Source organism: Oculina patagonica, chromosome 14 (assembly GCF_052425735.1).
Source record: "Oculina patagonica isolate OP01 chromosome 14, crgOcupat, whole genome shotgun sequence".
Classification (NCBI taxonomy): domain Eukaryota; kingdom Metazoa; phylum Cnidaria; class Anthozoa; order Scleractinia; family Oculinidae; genus Oculina; species Oculina patagonica.
The window spans coordinates 4,387,664-4,409,917 of NC_135771.1; the positions used below are offsets into that span (position 1 = coordinate 4,387,664).

Here is a 22,254-nt window from a genome sequence, read left to right on the forward strand (position 1 = left end):
TATGAAAAGCTCTCTCGCCCGGGGTGGCTCGGTATGGAGGGTAACCCTCCTACCAGGGACAACTCTCCTCCACATAAACAGGCCCTAAAAATGCATGTAGCTTGATTTCATGGCGTACGTACTCATCACAAGACTAAAGAAATGCTTGAAGGCACCCATAAATTACGCGCCATCATAACACAAACAACAAAAAAAATAAAATGTGTTGATAACTGTCACGTTTCTAACATTCTACCAGTAAAGATGTAGAAAATTGAGCGAACTATGAAAATACCAAATGTTTATCTAGCTAACAGCAAAATTATGAGTATGGCAATCGTTATTATTGTAAAATTGGACCGGGAGCAAATTAACAACCTCGCATGACAGAATGATCTAAAATGAATACAAATTGTTAAAACCCACTTACATGAAAAGGAAAATTAAAAGTTCTCTAACGCACTGCAGTTCTCTATACAACAAAAACTGTTCGCTGTAGGTTATGAAAAACTAACTAGAGATAATGAAAATAAATTTTTCAACAATGACACGAGCATTGGACAAAGAAATAGCCTGAGTCCCTGATAGGAATTTTTTTTTTGAACCCATGGGCTCCCAGATACCGGTTGGGCGCTCTAACCAACTGAGTTACGAGAGACTAAAACTATGGACTCTACTGCATTGGGTCTGCGTTACCTTTTTGCTGCTTTGTATTTATTATATAATTCCTGCTTCGCCCCAGCAGGGGTGGGGATATTGGTCACAAAATTTTTGCTCCATCCCAGGGGTGGACCCTCGGGGTAGCCGCGGCCACTCGCATGAGCAGGGCAAAGCGTATCAAAGAGGGTTGGCATTTTCGTGGAAACTCACATGACTCCTTAATGTCTCCACAGATTTTTCACGTTTTTGAACCTCTGCGATATCACAACCTGTCAAACGTCGAAAAGTTACAAGTCCTACGAGGATTCCTTTCCTGCAGATTTGAATCAAGTACTTTATGGGAAAAAGACTATTTCCCACCATTTTGGAACTTAACACAGAAATACTACGCTAAACCAAGTAAAAACCTTGCCTGTGTTAAAAAACTGGGTGTAATATCGCGCTGTTTTCGCGCAGATGAACTGTTTCAAGGATTCGTTGATAAATGCAGACATGATTTTGATAATACAGTGGTTAAGGTGCTTATTAGTCGCCTACCACATGGTAGATTATCAAGTGTAATACCAGAAATTATCCACCACACGGACAATGCAGATATTCGGGTATTGCACGTGGTTCGTGATCCAAGGGCGACCATCAACTCAAGAATAAAACTCGGTTGGATGCCTGATTATAAAAGTGCAACTTTTGAGCAAAAGGTTCAAAACCATTGTGATACAATTGTCGAAAACATCGAGTTTGGTCAGCAGCTCGACGAATCTCTCAGATACAGATATAAACTTATCTTATACCAAGATATTGCAGCTCGACCGGTTGATAAGGCTAAAGAAGTCTTCAAGTTTGCAGGGTTTAATATTTCTGATAATACTATAAAGTGGATCGCAAACAGGACAAATCCTGATTTAATCAAAACCACTGAACTGTTGAGACTGTCAAGAAAACCTTACTCTTTAGTGAGAGATTCTAAAGCGAATATTAACAAATGGCGAAGTGAGTCTCCTGTCGAGCGGACTCGTATTATAGAGAGAATCTGTCAACCACTGCTTGAACTTTTAGAAAAGATACGTATCAAGCGAACTGATTGATTGATTGATTAAGCTTTTTCGAACGGATAATTAACAGTTTGTTTAACAGAATCACCCCTTGGCAGAAAACATGGTAAAAATTTCAAAACACTATTATGCTCGTTGGATGTCTAGTTTCCATGAAGCTACCGTCAAGTTTCGAATGTCAGTCGGTAATAACCGGGATAAGGGGGGAAGCACTGGCGGATCCAGACCCATTCTCGTCCCCATAGCCCTTTTTGTTTCTCTTAGCCGGCAGGGCCTAGGCACGAGGAAGCGTGCCTAGGCCCTGCCGGCTAAGAGAAACAAAAAGGGCTATGGGGACGAGAATGATCCAGACCTTAAACTAAGGGAGGGGCCCTTTTTTGTGTGTACAGTCGAAGCTCTCGTAAGCGGACACCCTCGGAACGCGAAAAAAGTGTCCGTAACTGGAGCTGACTGCTTACGAGAATGGTTCTCGCAAGCGGCCACTAGAGGAGTAGGGGATAAATAGCCGCTTAAGGAAGCTTGCCCAGCTAACAATAACTGGACGGACGTGGATGACGACATTGGATTCATTGTGACGAATGACGATGTGAAGTTGATTTATAAAAACAAGATACAGAGTTTGTTAATAGAATTTTCTTTGGGCTGTCCGCTTACGGGAGCTTAAAAACAAAGAAAGTCTAAGTCGTTATCTCTCCGTAAGTAGAGCTGTTCGCTTACGAGAGTGTCCGTTAAGAGAGCTTTGACTGTACAACCAAAAAAAAATTAATGGGGAGTCTTTTTTTTAAAAAAAATATCTTTTACCAAAAATAAGGAGGGGCACGGGTCCTCCGGGCCCCACTCCTAGATCCACCCCTGGGATAAGGGGCACTCCCGTCAATTTAGGATAGGTGGATGAGGCAAAGGTTCTTAAATCCTGGGCCCCAATGGGGGGGGGGGGGGGGGGGGGTTGTTCAAAGCACGATTAAGCTAATCCACGATTAGCACGAATTTTGATTTCTGCTTTTCAACTTTTCAGTGAGATTTTTTGTTTATATTATCCACCATCTAGTTTTAATTATCCCAAAATCCATAAAACGTAAGCATCATAACACTTTTATATAAGACAAAAGGAACCCTCGATTAACTTTTAATCCTGGGTTAGTGTTAATCGGGTTTCGAACAACCCGGCCCTGGTCCTCGCCTCACATCCGGATTACGATGCCATAAGGGGCAAAAAGGATACCTTATTTAAGGACTGAGAACCTCAAGAACCATACTTTATCCCACGCAGCGCTGTATTCATGCCCAGAACTTATACACGGCATCCTTGAAAAGCAGCTTTTTATTAACTTCATTCTTTCATAGTTGTGGTTTGTAGTCACTTAGTTAGCTAGCTAGTTAGTTAGTGCTTAATGTAACTTGTAAATCGGCTGAAGGAATGTTTTACTGTATTTATAATATTGGGTCATGGATCGATGATGTATGTGGACCTATAACATCTATGGACTATGAATCGATTGTTCGAGTGTCTATGGACCTATGGATGTCTGTGTGTCTGTCTGTCTAGCCCACAAATGATAGTAGCCCCCATTGCCCTCCCAGGAAACGACCCTCGGTTCTTTCGAAATTCGAGGCGGCGAAAACGCCAAAAGACGAGCACGAGCGAAAAATGGATAACAACGAAGGTGGACTTGGAGCCTGGTAAGAGGTATAAGTCCGCGTCCAAGCCTAGTGAACAATCAACTGGAAGTTGATAAAGATAAAGAAGGCGTTTTACTTGCCCGCTGCACGGCCAAGTTATTTCCCTGTACTGCATTGCGCATCCTTAACGCCCGGCCAAACGCACGCAACATCTCAACGCAACATATCGCAACATTGTTGTGCACAACATGTTGCACGCGTTTGGCCACCGTGTTGCGATATGTTGCAGAAATCGAACTGGTGCGCATGCTCCAGCGCAACAATGTTGCACGAACGTGGCCAAACGAGTAACACATCATGCAACATCCAATTATGTTGCAAGATGTTGGGAGAAAAATTTGACTATTTTCAAACTTGGTCCAACATCATCCAACATGTTGCAACACGGTGGCCAAACGATTAAAACATACTGTGCGCAACAATGTTGGGATATGTTGCGTTGAAATGTTGCGTGCGTTTGGCTGGGCCTTTACTACGCAGAATTTCATGCGTAATTATCAAATTGGCGGTTTTTAGTATGCGGCTTAGTCCGCGAGAAAAATGAATCGTTTCTTTCCCGTAAACGAGTATAGTGACCTATCAATTTTTTTCTTTTTTCTCAGATTTTGGGTGTAGCGATCAAGTTCTTTCTGTGAAACAAAAACAGATCAATTCTTATGTTTGAAAGATAAATTATCACTGGAAATGTGTACTTTGCCAGAACGCGCAAGGGAGTTATTAAGGAATTATGTGGTATATAATATTTGAATATTATAATTTGCTTAATTTTGACCCTTCTCCCTTAACTGATGCTAAGATTAAACACTATGTAAGTCTTGTGTAACAAAAGTATATTTCACACTGGCAACACACTATTCAAAACTATAAGAAATTAGAATTCTATAACACTTTTAAGGATGAATATACGCCTTCCTGCTATTTGGATCTTACAAGAAAACTAAATAACAGGAAAGAATTAGTAAAACTTAGAATAGGTAATCATAAATTATTGATCGAAACTGGCAGATATGATCAAATCCCAAGGGATAATAGACTCTGCTCTACGTGTGAATCAAACCAAATTGAAGACGAATTTCTCACCAATGTAACACCATGAACACTCAGCACAAGGAATTTTATAGACAACGTTTGTCTGCGATTCCAAAGAAGGTCGAAATTTTGGAGCCGGGAACTGTTGTTGGAGGGTGGTCAGTGGTTTGTTTACTACTGTGATATCGTGCTTTTTGAGAACACGGGTCAGAGGTTCTGGTACGCCTTTAAATGTATGGTAGAGAGAGAGAGGCGAATGACTTGTGTGATTTGGGCACCTCGACCATCTTGAAAAATGTTCCAACAAGTTCCTCCGGGGACAACACTGTCAAGGGTCGGGTTTTGTTAGACTGGATGTTTTTAACGAACTTCGATGGGTAACCATTAGATTCAAGTGCTGAATGAACTCGGTTAAGTTCTCGTTGTTTTCCTTCGGAAGAGTTGGGTAAATTTAGGGCTCTGTGTAAAAGCGTTGCCGCCGTGCTGGCCTTGTGTTTATTATCATGGTGAGAATTATAATCTAGATATCTGTCTGTGTGCGTGGGCTTTCTATAAACATCGACAGCGATGGCACAATTTCTTCGGGTGACTAAGGTGTCGAGAAAAGAGATCTTTCCAAATCACGTTTCACGGAAAATAAATAGTCTCAATCACGCTTCACGAAAAAAGTATAGGGGACCCTGTTACCTTTCAAGCCGAAAAAGTGGTTTTACATTTAATTACCGCCTTGTTTTGACTACATGCAGCAGTTTTCTAAGCCTAGCAGGGGTGGGCATCATTCTATTGTCATTTATGATTTTTTATGTATTCAAAAATACTTAAAATGTTTTTCGGCGCGGCGAAGCGTGTATTGACATAAATCTGAACACATCTAGTATAAGTACAGGGATTCGGCTGAGGAAGAATTGTAGAACTGGGATCATGTGGGGAAAAAAGCGCTTGTTCGTTAACGTCAGCCTCGCAGCGGCCTCAAGTTTACTGATTTTATTTTTCTTAGTTCAACGTCTACGTTCAAGGCCTTTGCATTCAATGAACTTGGTTTCTGACAATGTTTCGAACCGAACTTTCTACAATGTAGAGAAGCAACGAAGGAGTTTGCTTATTTTAGGAATTGGCCGATCGGGAACTTCATTTGTGTCGAAAATGTTTCAGGCAAGCGGAGAGCGGGTAGGTTGACTAAAGAAACGAAGCCAGGTCTTCTCTAAATTTTCACTGTGCAGTGTTTAGTGTTCTGTGTGTTAAGTACCGAACTCTGTTCTCAATATGTTGTTATTTACTATGTAAGGCTGCCCTGTCCCAGTTCTAGACAGCCCGTTATGGTCATTTCGGACAGCTAGTACTATATCTTAAGCTGGTGGCAAACGAGGACACATTGTTGTTGCGGACGCAAATGTTTCCCTGTTTGCCCGCACGCACCATTTGTTGCGGACACAAATTTTGTTTCCGAGACACAAAAAATGTTTCTGATTTCTTTCAGAAATATTTTGTGCCCGCAATAAATGTTTCCCCGTTTGCTCGCCCAAGAAAACATCATAAGCAACAATTAAGTCTGGTTTTCACTAGCGACGCAAGCACAAGCGCAAAGATAACAGCTCTTATTTTCCCGTGAAAACGACTTCGACTCAAGCAAAAGCACAATGCATTTTGATGCTTGTCCTTGTGCTTGCGGCAAGCACAAGAACAACATCAAAACTTGTCCTTTTTGCGTGATCGCGCTTGTGCTTGCGTCGCTAGTGAAAACCAGACTTTAATGCATCCGCCACAGAGCTGCCACAGTGGGTCCATGTATACATAAATCGTTAACATTGTTGCCGCGTGTAATGAATTTCAGGTAGATACAAGAAGTCGCAAGGCCCTGATCACAAGCTGGGGCGGTAGAGTAACTGTAGTGCTAGCGTTACTCTAGCAATAGGGTTACCCTAGCATTCTTACAAAACGACAGAAAAAGTTGGCTCTGGTAAAAATAATTCATTAAACCTTTAGACGTTTCGGTCGAGTAGGCTGCGACCTGCATCATGCGGCTGAAATTAAATGGAATCAAAATATGTCTAAGAATAAATTTTAAATATATAGACAATAATAGTCGTTATGACAACGTTTTAACACCCTGCTATAAGAATATATAGGTAACAATTAAATTTTTTTAAGATTTTAATACTAATATTCTCAGCTGTTATAAAAATGCATGTAGATTGATTTAATGGCGTGCGTACTCATCACAAGACTAAAGAAATGCTTGAAGGCACCCATAAATTACGCGCCATCATAACACGAACAAAAAAAAAATGTGTTGGTAACTGTCACGTTTCTAACATTCTACCAGTAAAGATGTAGAAAATTGAGCGAACTATGAAAATACCAAATGTTTATCTAGCTAACAGCAAAATTATGAGTATGGCAGTCGTTATTATTGTAATATTGGACCGGGAGCAAATTAACAACCTCGCGTGACAGAATGATCTAAAATTAATACAAATTGTTAAAACCCACTTACATGAAAAGGAAAATTGAAAGTTAAAATGCGATTTTTCATAATGTTTATCACCGCTGTTTGTGTTATATTTTTAATCAAGTTACGATGGCCTAAAACCAAGAGTCTATAGGAACTATGAAAATACCAAATGTTTATCTAGCTAACAGCAAAATTATGAGTATGGCAGTCGTTATTATTGTAATATTGGACCGGGAGCAAATTAACAACCTCGCGTGACAGAATGATCTAAAATTAATAGAAATTGTTAAAACCCACTTACATGAAAAGGAAAATTGAAAGTTAAAATGCGATTTTTCATAATGTTTATCACCGCTGTTTGTGTTATATTTTTAATCAAGTTACGATGGCCTAAAACCAAGAGTCTATAGGAACTATGAAAATACCAAATGTTTATCTAGCTAACAACAAAATTATGAGTATGGCAGTCGTTATTATTGTAAAATTGGACCGGGAGCAAATTAACAACCTCGCATGACAGAATGATCTAAAATTAATACAAATTGTTAAAACCCACTTACATGAAAAGGAAAATTAAAAGTTCTCTAACGCACTGCAGTTCTCTATACAACAAAAACTGTTCGCTGTAGGTTATGAAAAACTAACTAGAGATAATGAAAATAAATTTTTCAACAATGACACGAGCATTGGACAAAGAAACAGTCTGAATCCTTGATGGGAATTGAACCCATGGCCTCCCAGATACCGGTTGGGCGCTCTAACCAACTGAGTTACGAGAGACAAAGACTATGGACTCTACTGCGTTGGGTCTGCGTTACCTTTTTGCTGCTTTGTATTTATTATATAATTCCTGCTTCGCCCTAGCAGGGGTGGGGATATTGGTCACAAAAGTTTTGCTCCATCCCAGGGGTGGACCCTCGGGGTAGCCGCGGCCACTCGCATGAGCAGGGCAAAGCGTATCAAAGAGGGTTGGCATTTTCGTGGAAACTCACATGACTCCTTAATGTCTCCACAGATTTTTCACGTTTTTGAACCTCTGCGATATCACAACCTGTCAAACGTCGAAAAGTTAAAAGTCCTACGAGGATTCCTTTCCTGCAGATTTGAATCAAGTACTTTATGGGAAAAAGACTATTTCCCACCATTTTGGTACTTAAAAGAGACGAAATACTACGCTAAACCAAGTAAAAACCTTGCCTGTGTTAAAAAACTGGGTGTAATATCGCGCTGTTTTCGCGCAGATGAACTGTTTCAAGGATTCGTTGATAAATGCAGACATGATTTTGATAATACAGTGGTTAAGGTGCTTATTAGTCGCCTACCACATGGTAGATTATCAAGTGTAATACCAGAAATTATCCACCACACGGACAATGCAGATATTCGGGTATTGCACGTGGTTCGTGATCCAAGGGCGACCATCAACTCAAGAATAAAACTCGGCTGGATGCCTGATTATAAAAGTGCAACTTTTGAGCAAAAGGTTCAAAACCATTGTGATACAATTGTCGAAAACATCGAGTTTGGTCAGCAGCTCGACGAATCTCTCAGATACAGATATAAACTTATCTTATACCAAGATATTGCAGCTCGACCGGTTGATAAGGCTAAAGAAGTCTTCAAGTTTGCAGGGTTTAATATTTCTGATAATACTATAAAGTGGATCGCAAACAGGACAAATCCTGATTTAATCAAAACCACTGAACTGTTGAGACTGTCAAGAAAACCTTACTCTTTAGTGAGAGATTCTAAAGCGAATATTAACAAATGGCGAAGTGAGTCTTCTGTCGAGCGGACTCGTATTATAGAGAGAATCTGTCAACCACTGCTTGAACTTTTAGAAAAGATACGTATCAAGCGAACTGATTGATTGATTGATTAAGCTTTTTCGAACGGATAATTAACAGTTTGTTTAACAGAATCACCCCTTGGCAGAAAACATGGTAAAAATTTCAAAACACTATTATGCTCGTTGGATGTCTAGTTTCCATGAAGCTACCGTCAAGTTTCGAATGTCAGTCGGTAATAACCGGGATAAGGGGGAAGCACTGGCGGATCCAGACCCATTCTCGTCCCCATAGCCCTTTTTGTTTCTCTTAGCCGGCAGGGCCTAGGCACGCTTCCTCGTGCCTAGGCCCTGCCGGCTAAGAGAAACAAAAAGGGCTATGGGGACGAGAATGATCCAGACCTTAAACTAAGGGAGGGGCCCTTTTTTGTGTGTACAGTCGAAGCTCTCGTAAGCGGACACCCTCGGAACGCGAAAAAAGTGTCCGTAACTGGAGCTGGCTGCTTACGAGAATGGTTCTCGCAAGTGGCCACTAGAGGAATAGGGGATAAATGGCCGCTTAAGGAAGCTTGCCCAGCTAACAATAACTGGACGGACGTGGATGACGACAAAGCAAACACTGAAATATGGTACTGTAATTACTGTGGATTCATTGTGACGAATGACGATGTGAAGTTGATTTATAAAAACAAGATACAGAGTTTGTTAATAGAATTTTCTTTGGGATGTCCGCTTACGGGAGCTTAATAACAAAGAAAGTCTAAGTCGTTATCTCTCCGTAAGTAGAGCTGTTCGCTTACGAGAGTGTCCGTTAAGAGAGCTTTGACTGTACAACCAAAAAAATTTTAATGGGGAGTCTTTTTTTTTAAAAAAAAATATCTTTTACCAAAAATAAGGAGGGGCACGGGTCCTCCGGGCCCCACTCCTAGATCCACCGCTGGGATAAAGGGCACTCCCGTCAATTTAGGATAGGTGGATGAGGCAAAGGTTCTTAAATCCTGGGCCGGGTTGTTCAAAGCACGATTAAGCTAATCCACGATTAGCACGAATTTTGATTTCTGCTTTTCAACTTTTCAGTGAGATTTTTTGTTTATATTATCCACCATCTAGTTTTGCCGTCTAATTATCCCAAAATCCATAAAACGTAAGCATCATAACACTTTTATATAAGACAAAAGGAACCCTCGATTAACTTTTAATCCTGGGTTAGTGTTAATCGGGTTTCGAACAACCCGGTTCTGATCCTCGCCTCACATCCGGATTACGATGCCATAAGGGGCAAAAAGGAATACCTTATTTAAGGACTGAGAACCTCAAGAACCATACTTTATCCCACGCAGCACAGTATTCATGCCCAGAACTTATACACGGCATCCTTGAAAAGCAGCTTTTTATTTTACATTCTTTCATAGTTGTGGTTTGTAGTCACTTAGTTAGCTAGCTAGTTAGTTAGTGCTTAATGTAACTTGTAAATCGGCTGAAAGAATGTTTTACTGTATTTATAAAATTGGGTCATGGATCGATGATGTATGTGGACCTATAACATCTATGGACTATGAATCGATTGTTCGAGTGTCTAAGGACCTATGAATGTCTGTCTGTCTGTCTGTCTGTCTGTCTGTCTGTCTATCTGTGTGTGTGTCTGTGTGTCTGTCTGTCTAGCCCACAAATGATAGTAGCCCCCATTGCCCTCCCAGGAAACGACCCTCGGTTCTTTCGAAATTCGAGGCGGCGAAAACGCCAAAAGACGAGCACGAGCGAAAAATGGAAAACAACGAAGGTGGACTTGGAGCCTGGTAAGAGGTATAAGTCCGCGTCCAAGCCTAGTGAACAATCAACTGGAAGTTGATAAAGATAAAGAAGGCGTTTTTACTTCGGCCCGCTGCACAGCCAAGTTATTTCCCTGTACTGCATTGCGCATCCTTAACGCCCGGCCAAACGCACACAATATCGCAACGCAACATATCGCAACATTGTTGTGTACAACATGTTGCACGCGTTTGGCCACCGTGTTGCGATATGTTGCAGTATGTTAGATGGGAAATCGAACTAGTGCGCATGCTCCAACGCAACAATGTTGCACGAACGTGGCCAAACGAGTAACACATCATGCAACATCCAAACATGTTTCAAGATGTTGGGAGAAAAAATTGACTATTTTCAAACTTGGTCCAACATCATCCAACATGTTGCAACACGGTGGCCAAACGATTGAAACATACTATGCGCAACAATGTTGAAGATATGTTGCGTTGAAATGTTGCGTGCGTTTGGCTGGGCCTTTACTGCGCAGAATTTCATGCGTAATTAGCGCGCGCACATAAAAAAAAATTGGCGGTTTTTTTTATGCGGCTTAGTCCGCGAGAAAAATGAATCGTTTCTTTCCCGTAAACGAGTATAGTGACCTATCAATTTTTTCTTTTTTCTCAGAATTTGGGTGTAGCGATCAAGTTCTTTCTGTGATACAAAAACAGATCAATTCTTAAGTTTGAAAGATAAATTATCACTGGAAATGTGTACTTTGCCAGAACGCGCAAGGGAGTTATTAAGGAATTATGTGGTATATAATATTTGAATATTATAATTTGCCTGATTTTGACCCTTCTCTCTTAACTGATGCTAAGATTAAACACTATGTAAGTCTTGTGTAACAAAAGTATATTTCACACTGGCAACACACCATTCAAAACTATAAGAAATTAGAATTCTATAACACTTTTAAGGATGAATATACGCCTTCCTGCTATTTGGATCTTACAAGAAAACTAAATAACAGGAAAGAATTAGTAAAACTTAGAATAGGTAATCATAAATTATTGATCGAAACTGGCAGATATGATCAAATCCCAAGGGATAATAGACTCTGCTCTACGTGTGAATCAAACCAAATTGAAGACGAATTTCATTTACTTTTCCATTGTACTAAATACTGCAGTTTTAGAGATGAATTTTACCAAAAAATAGAGAATCAAATACCAAACATAACACAATTTCCTCCTATGCAAGCCACCAAAAAATTAATGAATTCTGATAATTAAAGATGAATTACAGTCCGTACTGCGCAATCTCGGCTGCAATGTTTATGTGAGCCTCACAAACAAAGCAAAACTAAAAATACGTGACAACTTACCTTTTCTTCATTATTAACGCCAGATATCCTGCAGAAAAATAATAACAAGTAGAAGAACTTGACGCTATTTCAAACCGACGTTTCAGCTCACTCGGAAATTTTGAACGAAGCGAACTGTATGGCGGACTAAAAAACCTCATGTATGCTGTCAACGAAGTGTAACGTTTCAACGAATTCAAAACAAAAACGAAAACAAACCCCGAGTCTGCGCAGTACGGACTGGAAATCAGCTTTAAGTTCATTGTGAGATGCTTATCTTTACGAAATAATCTTCTATCGAAGGAAAGTAATGTTACACATACATAATTTCTTTTTTCATTCCTATTACATGATTATTATTGTTATAAGTTTTGCTTTAGTTTAGTTGTACGCTTTTGCAATACTATATTTACTTATAGTCATGCAAATAAAGCTTGTTATTGTTATTATATACAAGGTCTTCCTGCTCCTTAACGAATATGGAGGGTCTCAATGGGGTGTTAAAATTTTGTTTTTTTTACGGCTAACGGTTAATTTATTTCCATAACGGTTAACAGAAGTTAAAAGTTCATATTCATTGTTTTAAAAAGTTAAAAATTAATTTCCATTATTGAAAAACATATTTTAGGTCTCAGGGCCATTCTGGAACGACGGCTAACGGTTAAAATTTTCCAATTCAGTTTACGCCTAAATTTTTGGCCGTTTTACGGATAACGGGTAACCCCATTGAGACCCTTAGTATGGGGACTCCACCTTTTTATTTCAAATTTAAGACCCCTTAGGTTAATCGACAAGTAGGCAAAGTTTGATTTAAAATCTATGTTCAGTTCTATCTCGGGGCAATGACCCTTAACCATTAGGCCGGCACGTACATCTCCAATTCCCGCAGCAAGAAGCGACTAGGAGTATTTCTACTCCTCCCTGGATGGGATGCTAGTCCATCACAGGGTTACCCACAACCTTAATTTGCCGGTACCCATTTTTACACCTGAAGAGAGGCACCATGAGAGTTAAAGCTGATTTCCAGTCCGTACTGCGCAGACTCGCGGTTTGTTTTCGTTTTTGTTTTGAATTCGTTGAAACGTTACCCTTCGGTGACAGCATACATGAAGTTTTTTAGTCCGCCATTACAGTCCGTTTCTTTCAAGAATTCCCGATGAGCTGAAACGTCGGTTTGAAATAGCGTCAAGGTTCTTCTACTCGTTATTATTTGTTCTGCAAGGATATCTGGCGTAAATAATGAAGAAAAAGGTAAGTTTGTCACGGAATTTTAAGTTTTGCTTGTAAACATTACTTCGTGTGAGGCTCACAAACATTGCAGGCGGAGATTGCGCAGTACGGACTGATATGTCTTGCCCAAGAACACAACGCAGATGACCCGTTACGCCACCACGCCTCCTCAAGAGAGCCCTGGAACAGTCTAGAAATCTAAAGGAAGACAACTCACAGGGGGCCCTCACATTAGACAAGAGGATAAATAAAAATTACACTTTACCTGCTTTCTCTTTGTTTTTTTATACGCGGTCTGCAAGTTGGTGGTCTGGAGCCGAATTAATTATAGGCGGTCAGCCGGAACGAGGAGACTGGAACCGAGAAATCTTCGGTAACCCTCGTAACTCTTAGTTTATGACAAGGTCACTTGGTTATACACTCGTATAGTGATCGGATGTCGTCCCGAGAATCAATATTTCCGACCGTCCCAGACCCCACACCTTTCTCGATTCCAGACCTCCAACCTGCTAGACCGAGTATTAAAAATTCAAAATGGCCGCTATAAAACAAAAAACGCGACAATAGAAAGCAAGATTTTTATTTATTTATTCTCATAGCTGACGCGAGGGCCCCCTGTGACAACTGTGTTATTCTAACAGGGGCACCCAACGAGAACATTCTACTATAGGTGTCGGAACATCATTTTCGCGTTACAAATGTCCTTTTTGTGCGATTTTATGCTAAAAAGAGAATCTTTTCGGATACGCAACGGTAACTGGGCTTTCAAACTTCAGAAAATTTTGGAGAGAGAAATACAATTACCCGAATATACCAGCCGCTGTCGCCTTCTTGTACTCAAACCGACACTTTTCTCTCTCCGAAACGGCAACAGGCATCACTTTCCTCATGCCATGAAAGTTTTACTAAAGAAATCTCCAGGTTTTCATTTTGGTTTATTTCGAAAATGGTAGGCGATTATAGGTCTTTCGAACAGACATTCACCGAAACGGTCTGTTGGGTGTCCCTGTTCTAACACAATCATATTTTGGCTCTTGGCTTCTAGCTATAAACTACAGGACTGGAACCTGACCGATTGTTATTACCGATCTTTTGCGGGGGATGATGAAACAAGACCGAACTAAAAAACTCACAAATAACATCCGGACTAACGGCAATTCGTAAAGTAAATTTTGAACGAGAAAGTTTTTTAGTTCGAGTGGAAAAGGAAGGAAACCTTACAAAAAATAAAGAGCGCTGTTTCCGTTTTTACTTGATGGCCCAGTCGGTCGGGCGATAACTACTACGTATGTTCCGACCGGAAGGTCTTTTAAACCCGCTTCTAAAAACACCATGATTGGAAACGGCTGAATGAAAGTTTAAAACAAAAGCAATTATTTGTTTTCGGATGAATTAATGTGATAATTAAACCCGTATCAAAATTGTGTTCTTTTGCTGAAAGGAAACGTCGCCCTTCCGTGTCGGTATAGACAACGAAATCAGTTGTTTTGATGCAGCTCTCACGATATCCATTTCTGAAGTGTAAAATTTATTTTAAATTGAGCAAAAATCCTAAACATAATAATTTTCTGAGATAGAAAACTCCAAAGTTATAATCAATCGAAAATGAATAAGGATGATTACTACTGCAACATACTAAAGAAGATTATGAAGGTTTGCGAACGACAAGCTTATAAAAACGGCCATCTTTTTAATTCAAGTTTGCCGTCCCGCGAAAGGCGTGCTTCCTTCAGTTTAAAAGAGAATTGTTCGGACCAAACGGAAATGTCTACATGTGCTTTTTCCCTCATTTGTTTCCTAGTAGTTGAAGAATAATTAAACGCGCCTGTAATTCAGTGACACATTACAAAACAAACCAACGAGTCAAAAAACATAAAGTTAAAAAAACAATCGAAAAACAGTATGCAAAGAATTGAAAAAGGCATGACTACTAGAATTTAGACCAAGAAAAACAAACATGCACGATTGATAAGAGAAGATTACAAGAGCCCACAGCGGGGTTTTGACTGAACATAAAACAAACAGAACAATTGAATAGGTACAAAAGAATCAAAGAGGCAACACGGTTGAGATGCCTCTGGGCAAAGTTACACGTGTGCAGATCAGATCGTAACTTCAATTAATTTAAGTACTCGCTAAATTTAAATTTCGCTTAAAATCCTTATTACTCATGAGGGTGCAAACCAATCCCGCCGTTTTTCTTTCCATTAAACCCATTAAATTAACATTTTTTTTTTTATTTTCTTTTTTTTTTTTTTTTTTTTTTTTTTTTTTTTTTTTTTTTTTTTTTTTTTTTAAAAAAATTCTTTTGTCCCCCCCCCCCCCCCCCACACTCCCCCTATTTTCTACACAAAAAAAAAAACCCCAAAAAAAAAATCTACAAGTCTTCAAGAGAACTAAGAAACTAAGTAAAATAACACAAACAAAACTGTTTTACTAACAAGCTGCTTAAAACCGAGGAAAGATTTTGAATGTAAGCGTGTAACTTCAGCTAGGCTTAGAGGCATTCCGGTAGTTTTATCTTTCGCCGTCTCCGATCCTGCGAGTTGGCCTATCGTTTTGTTTGTTTTCCAGTGGGACTCATGCAACGTAAATGTAGTTTAGAACACCAAATCTCGAAAAAAAAAGGACATTGAACGTACCTTCTTAGTTTTGAGGACGATTTCTCGAACCTCTAAGGGAAAACGAAAATTGGGAATTCTAGAAATCGGGGAAAAATTTTAGTTTTCGACCGAGTGAACAAGTCAAGGGAAATGACTCGAGTTGTTAGTAGCGGGTTCGAGAAATGGATGGTTCGAGAAGAAATCGAGATTCCATGCTTTTTTGAATTCAGATTTCTTGCTCACTTTGTTTGCCCGGAGGACACACTTAATTGAGTGGGAAGAGAATAGAATAGAAGGGAATCACCTTCCCGCAGAGATGTTTTTTTCGTCACTCCCAAATTTAGAGACAAGAGTACTATACTAGTTCTACGGTCAAGGTCAGTCTACCACTCAACAGGTATCACAAAACATTCTCCAGCTGGGTTCAGAGGCTCTATTTTGAAGTCTGGTAAGTTCTGCCAATTTACGGCTACCAGATGGCAGTCAGGCGGCGATTGCTGAGGAATAAAAGAACGGTTCTCGTTCGGATCTCTTGAAACGAAGGCATGCAGCATTTGGTTTGAATTTTATAATCACACGAACGACTTTAATTTGCTTTCTTGTGGTTTAAGTCTGTCAGCAGAGCCAATGGAAAAGGAAACCAACTGAATGCGGGCAAGAATAAATGTAGTATATTCTTTTGAAAATCTCACCAAGGTCAAAGAATTTTTCGTTGCCAAGTGTATCCCTGATTTCCTTTGTTGGGCTAACGCTCAGATGGAAATTCCATGGTTACTTTCCAGCACTATAAATTGTCTTAGAGTTTTATATTCTCTACTTTCTAGTTTTTAAAATACACACCGACTTTTTTAATCGCTTCAGTGTTTTCTATTCCTGAGACTTTATAAAGAACGCATTGCATTAAAAATCTTTTTTTGTCCCAGAATTTCTTTCTTTAGTAATCTTTTTTTTTTTTTTTAAATTTTTTTTTTTTTTTTTTTTTTTTTTTTTTTTTTTTTTTTTTTTTTTTTAAAAAAAAAAAAAAAAAAAAAAAAAAAGCTTAGTGGCAATACATAATATTCATGCATAGTACATAATCACCATTTAATATTTGACCAACGTTACGGTGTTCGTAGAGGAGGAGGAGAAGAATTGTGATAGGCTATGTAAGTTTGATTTTGCTTCAAAAACTTGATTGCTTCCGGACCGCAAAATCAGGTGACCTCAGATCAGCACGTGTTCGCTTCCTGAACAGTTTTTTAGCTATACTTTTAGTGGTTGGTAAATCAAGAAAATTAAACAAACGAAGACGTTTGTAATAATTGTTCACGATGAAGCCATTGTACATTCTCTTCCCGCTGACACAATGTTCTTCCGTGCCAATTGTGTAAAGAAAGTCGCGTTTTAATCCCAGCTCTGCAAAATCACCAACACCTGCGATTCTACAGCTGAAAATACTATCAGGGAGGATTAGAACTTAAACAAATAAATTTTATTACTTTATAATCACCATAACGAAAGGACTAATACCAAAAACAAACATCATAAGCCGCTCAAGGGCTTAGTAAACACACGCTATCTAAAACGTCATTCTACAAAATCCAATTGAATTAAAAGAATCGGCAAATAAATAAATGAAAACATTTTTGAATTGATTGCATGAAGTAGAATTTTGAACCGGACATTCTGGAGCATATCATAAGAGAATTGGAAGGATTAAAGGGTTTATTTCTAAAGCCCCACCACGTGAAAATAACTATACATGGGCGCGAAAGAAATTGCTGATTAGAATTTTTTTACTTGATAACCGAACACCTGCGATTGTACAGCTGAAAATACTATCAGGGAGGATTAGAACTTGAACAAATAAATTTTATTACTTTATAATCACCAGAACAAAAGGACTAATACTAATAACAAACATCATAAGCCGCTAAAGGCGCTTAGTAAACACACACGCTATCTACAACGTCATTCTACGAGATCCAATTGGGTTAAAAGATTCGGCAAATACACGGATGAAAACATTTTTGAATTGATTGCATGTAGTAGAATTTTAAGCCGGACATTCTGGAGCATATCATACGAGAATTGGAAGGATTAAAGGGTTTATTTCTAAAGCCCCACCACGTGAAAATAACTATACATGGGCGCGAAAGAAATTGCTGATTATAATTTTTTTACTTGATAACCGAACACCTGCGATTGTACAGCTGAAAATACTATCAGGGAGGATTAGAACTTGAACAAATAAATTTTATTACTTTATAATCACCAGAACAAAAGGACTAATACTAATAACAAACATCTAAACCCATAAGCCGCTAAAGGCGCTTAGTAAACACACACGCTATCTAACTGATCTAACGTCATTCTACGAGATCCAATTGGGTTAAAAGATTCGGCAAATACACGGATGAAAACATTTTTGAATCGATTGCATGTAGTAGAATTTTAAGCCGGACATTCTGGAGCATATCATACGAGAATTGGAAGGATTAAAGAGTTTAAATTTCTAAAGCCCCACCACGTGAAAATAACTATACATGGGCGCGAAAGAAATTGCTGATTAGAATTTTTTTACTTGATAACCGAACACCTGCGATTGTACAGCTGAAAATACTATCAGGGAGGATTAGAACTTAAACAAATAAATTTTATTACTTTATAATCACCTGAACAAAAGGGCTAATACTAATAACAAACATTGTGAACCCGATAAGCCGGTCAAGGCGCTAAGTAAACACACACGCTATCTAACTGATCTAACTGAATCATTTGCGAGATCCTACGAAAGATGAAATGAAAGAATGGCGGCGGATACACGGATGAACACATTTTTGAATCGATTGCATGTAGTAGAATTTTGAGCCGGACATTCTGAAGCATATCATAAGAGAATTGGAAGGATTAAATGTTTTATTTCTAAAGCCCCACCACGTGAAAATAACTATACATGGGCCTTAATTGAACACGGGTGAAAGAAATTGCAGATTGAAAAATTATACCATGCGAGCCAATTTCCAAAAGCCAAGGTGATGATTTGTTAATTTTTAGTCGTTGTTCTTTAAGACACGTGGTTTTCATGAAGTCTTACCGCCGATGAAATCACGCAAACTTCCTTACAAAAGCGCACCGCTCAGTTGTTTGTACAATTGCGTGCAGAACTAACATTGTTGAACGGGAAATAACAACGGGGGTCTGTGAATACGATTTCGTATTTCCCGGCTACCCTTCCGTTCTGTTAAGTTCCAAAAGAACTTCATCGCACGCCAAGCAAATCAGTTCATTCTTCCGGTGTGAAGGTCTAACACGAGTTAATGTGTCTTATCTATTTCTGACGACTGGAAACTTAAGATTTTCTTGCCACGAAAAACGGTAAGTTTTATATAACTTAGACATGTTTATACATTGTAGTATGATAACTCATGCATGGCACAAACACTGTCTACACGATCATGAACTGAAGTCAATTGCCCAAGAATCGTATAAGAAAAACCGGTCACTTTAGGAAATTATTTGACAGCACTTTGTTCCTCATCTTACAGAATTTGACTGATCGAAGTGGTTACGTAAAACTTTCGTCAAGATCAAAATATCACTTCTCTATATTGATTACATGTGATTTACGTACATTTCTTTAAATGTAAGTTCGAAGAATCAAGTGTTTCATCAAGACAGTTTCCAGTCAATAAGATAATTTGATTCTTCATCCCCATGGAGGCCGCTCTCAGAAATTTAAAACAAAGCTATTGTACTGTAGCACAAATAACTAAGTGATAAAGAGTTGGAAATAACCATAAAACATTTTACAAGGATTTTAAACGAGATATAACAAAAAAATGACGTCATAGAAACGTGGAAGCATTGCTCTCTACCCATTTTCCTTTAAAGGGACTGTGTCACGGTTGAGTTAAGTTTATTTTATCAAATTTTGCCAAATACTCGCTATGAAACTTAATGTTTGCAAAGAAATTACTTCTATGGACATAAATGACAAAACCATAGCTTCATTACAAACAAATGTGTCTCCCGGGCATTATAATTTAAAGTTACAAGCACATGAGATTTACTTTGAAAACTGTTCAGCCCAACAGTATTTCAAAAACCCATATCGCAATCCGTTTCAATCTTCGTCACTTTTGGCCATCCGTACCTTCTTTTGTATTTGCTGTGTTATTGAAATATTCCTTCACTGTTTAAAGTGGTTATTTTTACATATCACCGAATTTTATGGCCATTTTCCAAGCCAAAATCTGGCTAAGAATCCGTGACACAGCCTCCTTTAAGGAGCAATGTCACGGTATATAAAGTCATTTTTCTGATTACTTCAGTTGCATTGAAGGAAACCTCAAAATAATAGCTTTCTTACATAGAAAAACACCAACGGAGTAATAAAAACCAAAAATTTACCAAAAAAGGTTTGGACTAACGAAGATTAAAGGGACTGTGTCACGGATTTTAGCTAAATGTGGGCATGGGCATGGAAAATGACCATCTTATTCGTTGAAATTTGAAAATTACGTGTTAAAACAGTAAAGCAACATTTCAATAACACACCAAATACAGAAGGAGGTACGGATGGCTAAAAGTGACGAAGATTGAAACGGATTGTGATATGGGTTTTTGAAATATTTTTGGGCTGAACAGTACGTTTTCAAAGTTAATCTTGTCTGCTTGTAACTTTAAATTATGGCCCGGGAGACACGTTTGGTTGCAATGAAGCTATGGCTTTGTCATTTAGAATCATAAAAGTAACTTCTTTGCAAGTATTAAGTTTCATAGCGAGTACTTGGCAAAACGTGATAAAATACACTTAACTCAGCCGTGACACAGTCCCTTTAAGGGCGGAGTATGAATAACGAACTTGAAAAAAATTGCCAATATTTTCTAGACGCATTGTCCGTGACGAGCTAAAATCTCTGATGTCATGCTACTAGAGTGCGAATGAATAAGTTATTTTCGTGCTAATGTAACAGGGTCCTTTCAGCAGAGAATCAGCGATAATTATTCTTACGAGGGCATCTAATATAGAGTAAAAAGTCAACATCAACATCATTAAAAGTGTTATTGAAAACAACTTCATCAAAATTAATTGTAACATGCGTACAAGTAAGTTTTTAGAATTCAATATGATATTTACGCGTCTTGCTCTATATCAAATATTTGAGCTATTTTAATAAGATAAACCAATTTTTAGCGGTACAATAATCAATAAATACAGACAAACACGTCTTTTTTCATTTAGATATATTGACAATGAACAATAAATAGCGAAGTAATTCTTTCAATGAAGAATTATGTATTTCAAAAACAACATTGTCTGGACGGGTAAACAACAGAATGAACTAAAAATGCAAGATCACATGAGACATAAAAATAAAAGCTCAAATAAACAACATAGCATTTGCAAAACAAACACCACAAACTCCCGGTTTCCCCGGCTTCCCTAAACCTCTAAACTATAATATGGCTGAAAATTAAGTTTTTCTATATTTTTTTTTAACATAGTGGGGTTTTGGTCCTTCCGCCATCCGTCTTAAAAAAGGCGGAAGATTTTCAGCGTGTGTGTGGCCATAAATCTGGAATTCGGACAAATAGCGAAGTACAGATTTCTGCAGCTTTACGCATGAAAATGATTATTTCTACTTGAGGGTCTTCATGACAGGGTTGAGAAATGTCAACTGAAATTTTGCCAATTTTGTCACACTGTCATCGATAAAAGCATCTGGCTACTTATATTCAAAATGTGTTTGTTAGCTGGCTCAGTTTGCATGTCAAGGTAAAACCACAATTTAAACCATCTTCAATTTAAGGTCATTTGCCTGTTGTGAGTTCAATGGTGAAGTAGACACATCTTTTGTGAGTTAGAATAGTGGTTAATTTGTCTGTTGGAGTTAAAAAATTGACCCATTTGTCACCTTACCCTATCATTTAACTTCATATAGACCCTCTTACTGCGAACAATTCATTCATTGTAATTTCGGTACTGGCTCATCTAATTACGTCCTTCTATTTTAAGATTTTAAGTTGAGGCAAAGGACATGCAATGCTCTTCAAAGGATGAAAACATTTAAAAAGTGATGGTACTATTTGATTTATATATGCCTTTAACCCAACACTGGATAAAATTTGTTTTCTAAATTAAATAAGCAGTTGAATTTCAGGGAAAAAAGAAAAGTTTGATTTGGCTGAAATGAATGTCTACTAGCTCTTTCACTTCCTAATTTAATTTAAATCTAAAATCTTGGAATCAAATGACGGTTCTTACTTTTAAGTGTGAGAAACTCTATATTCTATCCATTCAAACTAAAGCTTTTTGAGCAGTTATTTACAAGGGGCAGTACTATACAAGGTGGAACCCTTCATGTGCAGCCGACTGTTTCTTTCAATATTTTATGAATGTCTATCTACTAGCTCTTTCACTCCCTAATTTAATTTAAATCTAAAATCTTGGAATCAAATGACGGTTCTTACTTTTAAGTGTGTGGATGAAACTCTATATTCTATCCATTCAAACTAAAGCTTTTTTTGAGCAGTTATTTACAAGGGGCAGTACTATACAAGGTGGTTTTAACCCTTGTTTGTGAGTACAGTACTTTCATGTGCAGCCGACTGTTTCTTTCAATATTTATATGACAAATAAAATTTGGCATTTTTTTATTATTTTCTCGTTTTCAAGAGAGTGCAAGAGT

General features: G+C 38.4%; 4 protein-coding genes across 4 annotated transcripts in view; 3 read left to right on the top strand and 1 right to left on the bottom strand.

The window, feature by feature from the left end:
- The first annotated feature begins 697 nt into the window (after positions 1 to 697).
- Positions 698 to 1,781, top strand: LOC144637392 (carbohydrate sulfotransferase 3-like). Its single transcript, XM_078496457.1, has one exon. The coding sequence runs from the start codon at positions 798 to 800 to the stop codon at positions 1,722 to 1,724; it is 927 nt and encodes a 308-aa protein (XP_078352583.1). The 5' UTR covers positions 698 to 797; the 3' UTR covers positions 1,725 to 1,781.
- A 3,460-nt stretch (positions 1,782 to 5,241) lies between these two features.
- Positions 5,242 to 8,722, top strand: LOC144638926 (carbohydrate sulfotransferase 3-like). The gene is made up of 2 exons (XM_078498208.1): positions 5,242 to 5,567; positions 7,868 to 8,722. The coding sequence occupies exons 1-2, from the start codon at positions 5,322 to 5,324 to the stop codon at positions 8,720 to 8,722; spliced, it is 1,101 nt and encodes a 366-aa protein (XP_078354334.1). The 5' UTR covers positions 5,242 to 5,321.
- LOC144638194 (leucine-rich repeat-containing protein 42-like) overlaps positions 6,398 to 22,254 on the bottom strand; it is a 53,058-nt gene continuing 37,201 nt past the window's right edge. The window contains exon 5 of the mRNA XM_078497399.1: positions 6,398 to 6,421. The gene's annotated coding sequence lies outside the window, so the exon portion shown is untranslated. The remainder of the gene's footprint in view (positions 6,422 to 22,254) is intronic.
- The window catches only part of LOC144638140 (uncharacterized), a 32,543-nt gene continuing 29,116 nt past the window's right edge, over positions 18,828 to 22,254 (top strand). Inside the window, exon 1 of the mRNA XM_078497330.1 lies at positions 18,828 to 18,937. The gene's annotated coding sequence lies outside the window, so the exon portion shown is untranslated. The remainder of the gene's footprint in view (positions 18,938 to 22,254) is intronic.

Bases quoted from the DNA above. Each gene is read 5' to 3' on its own strand.
- LOC144637392 (XM_078496457.1), top strand. From the start codon at position 798: ATGAGCAGGGCAAAGCGTATCAAAGAGGGTTGGCATTTTCGTGGAAAC.
- LOC144638926 (XM_078498208.1), top strand. From the start codon at position 5,322: ATGTGGGGAAAAAAGCGCTTGTTCGTTAACGTCAGCCTCGCAGCGGCC. The intron at 5,568-7,867 runs GTAGGTTGACTA...ATGTCTCCACAG, and splicing joins TTCAGGCAAGCGGAGAGCGG to ATTTTTCACGTTTTTGAACC.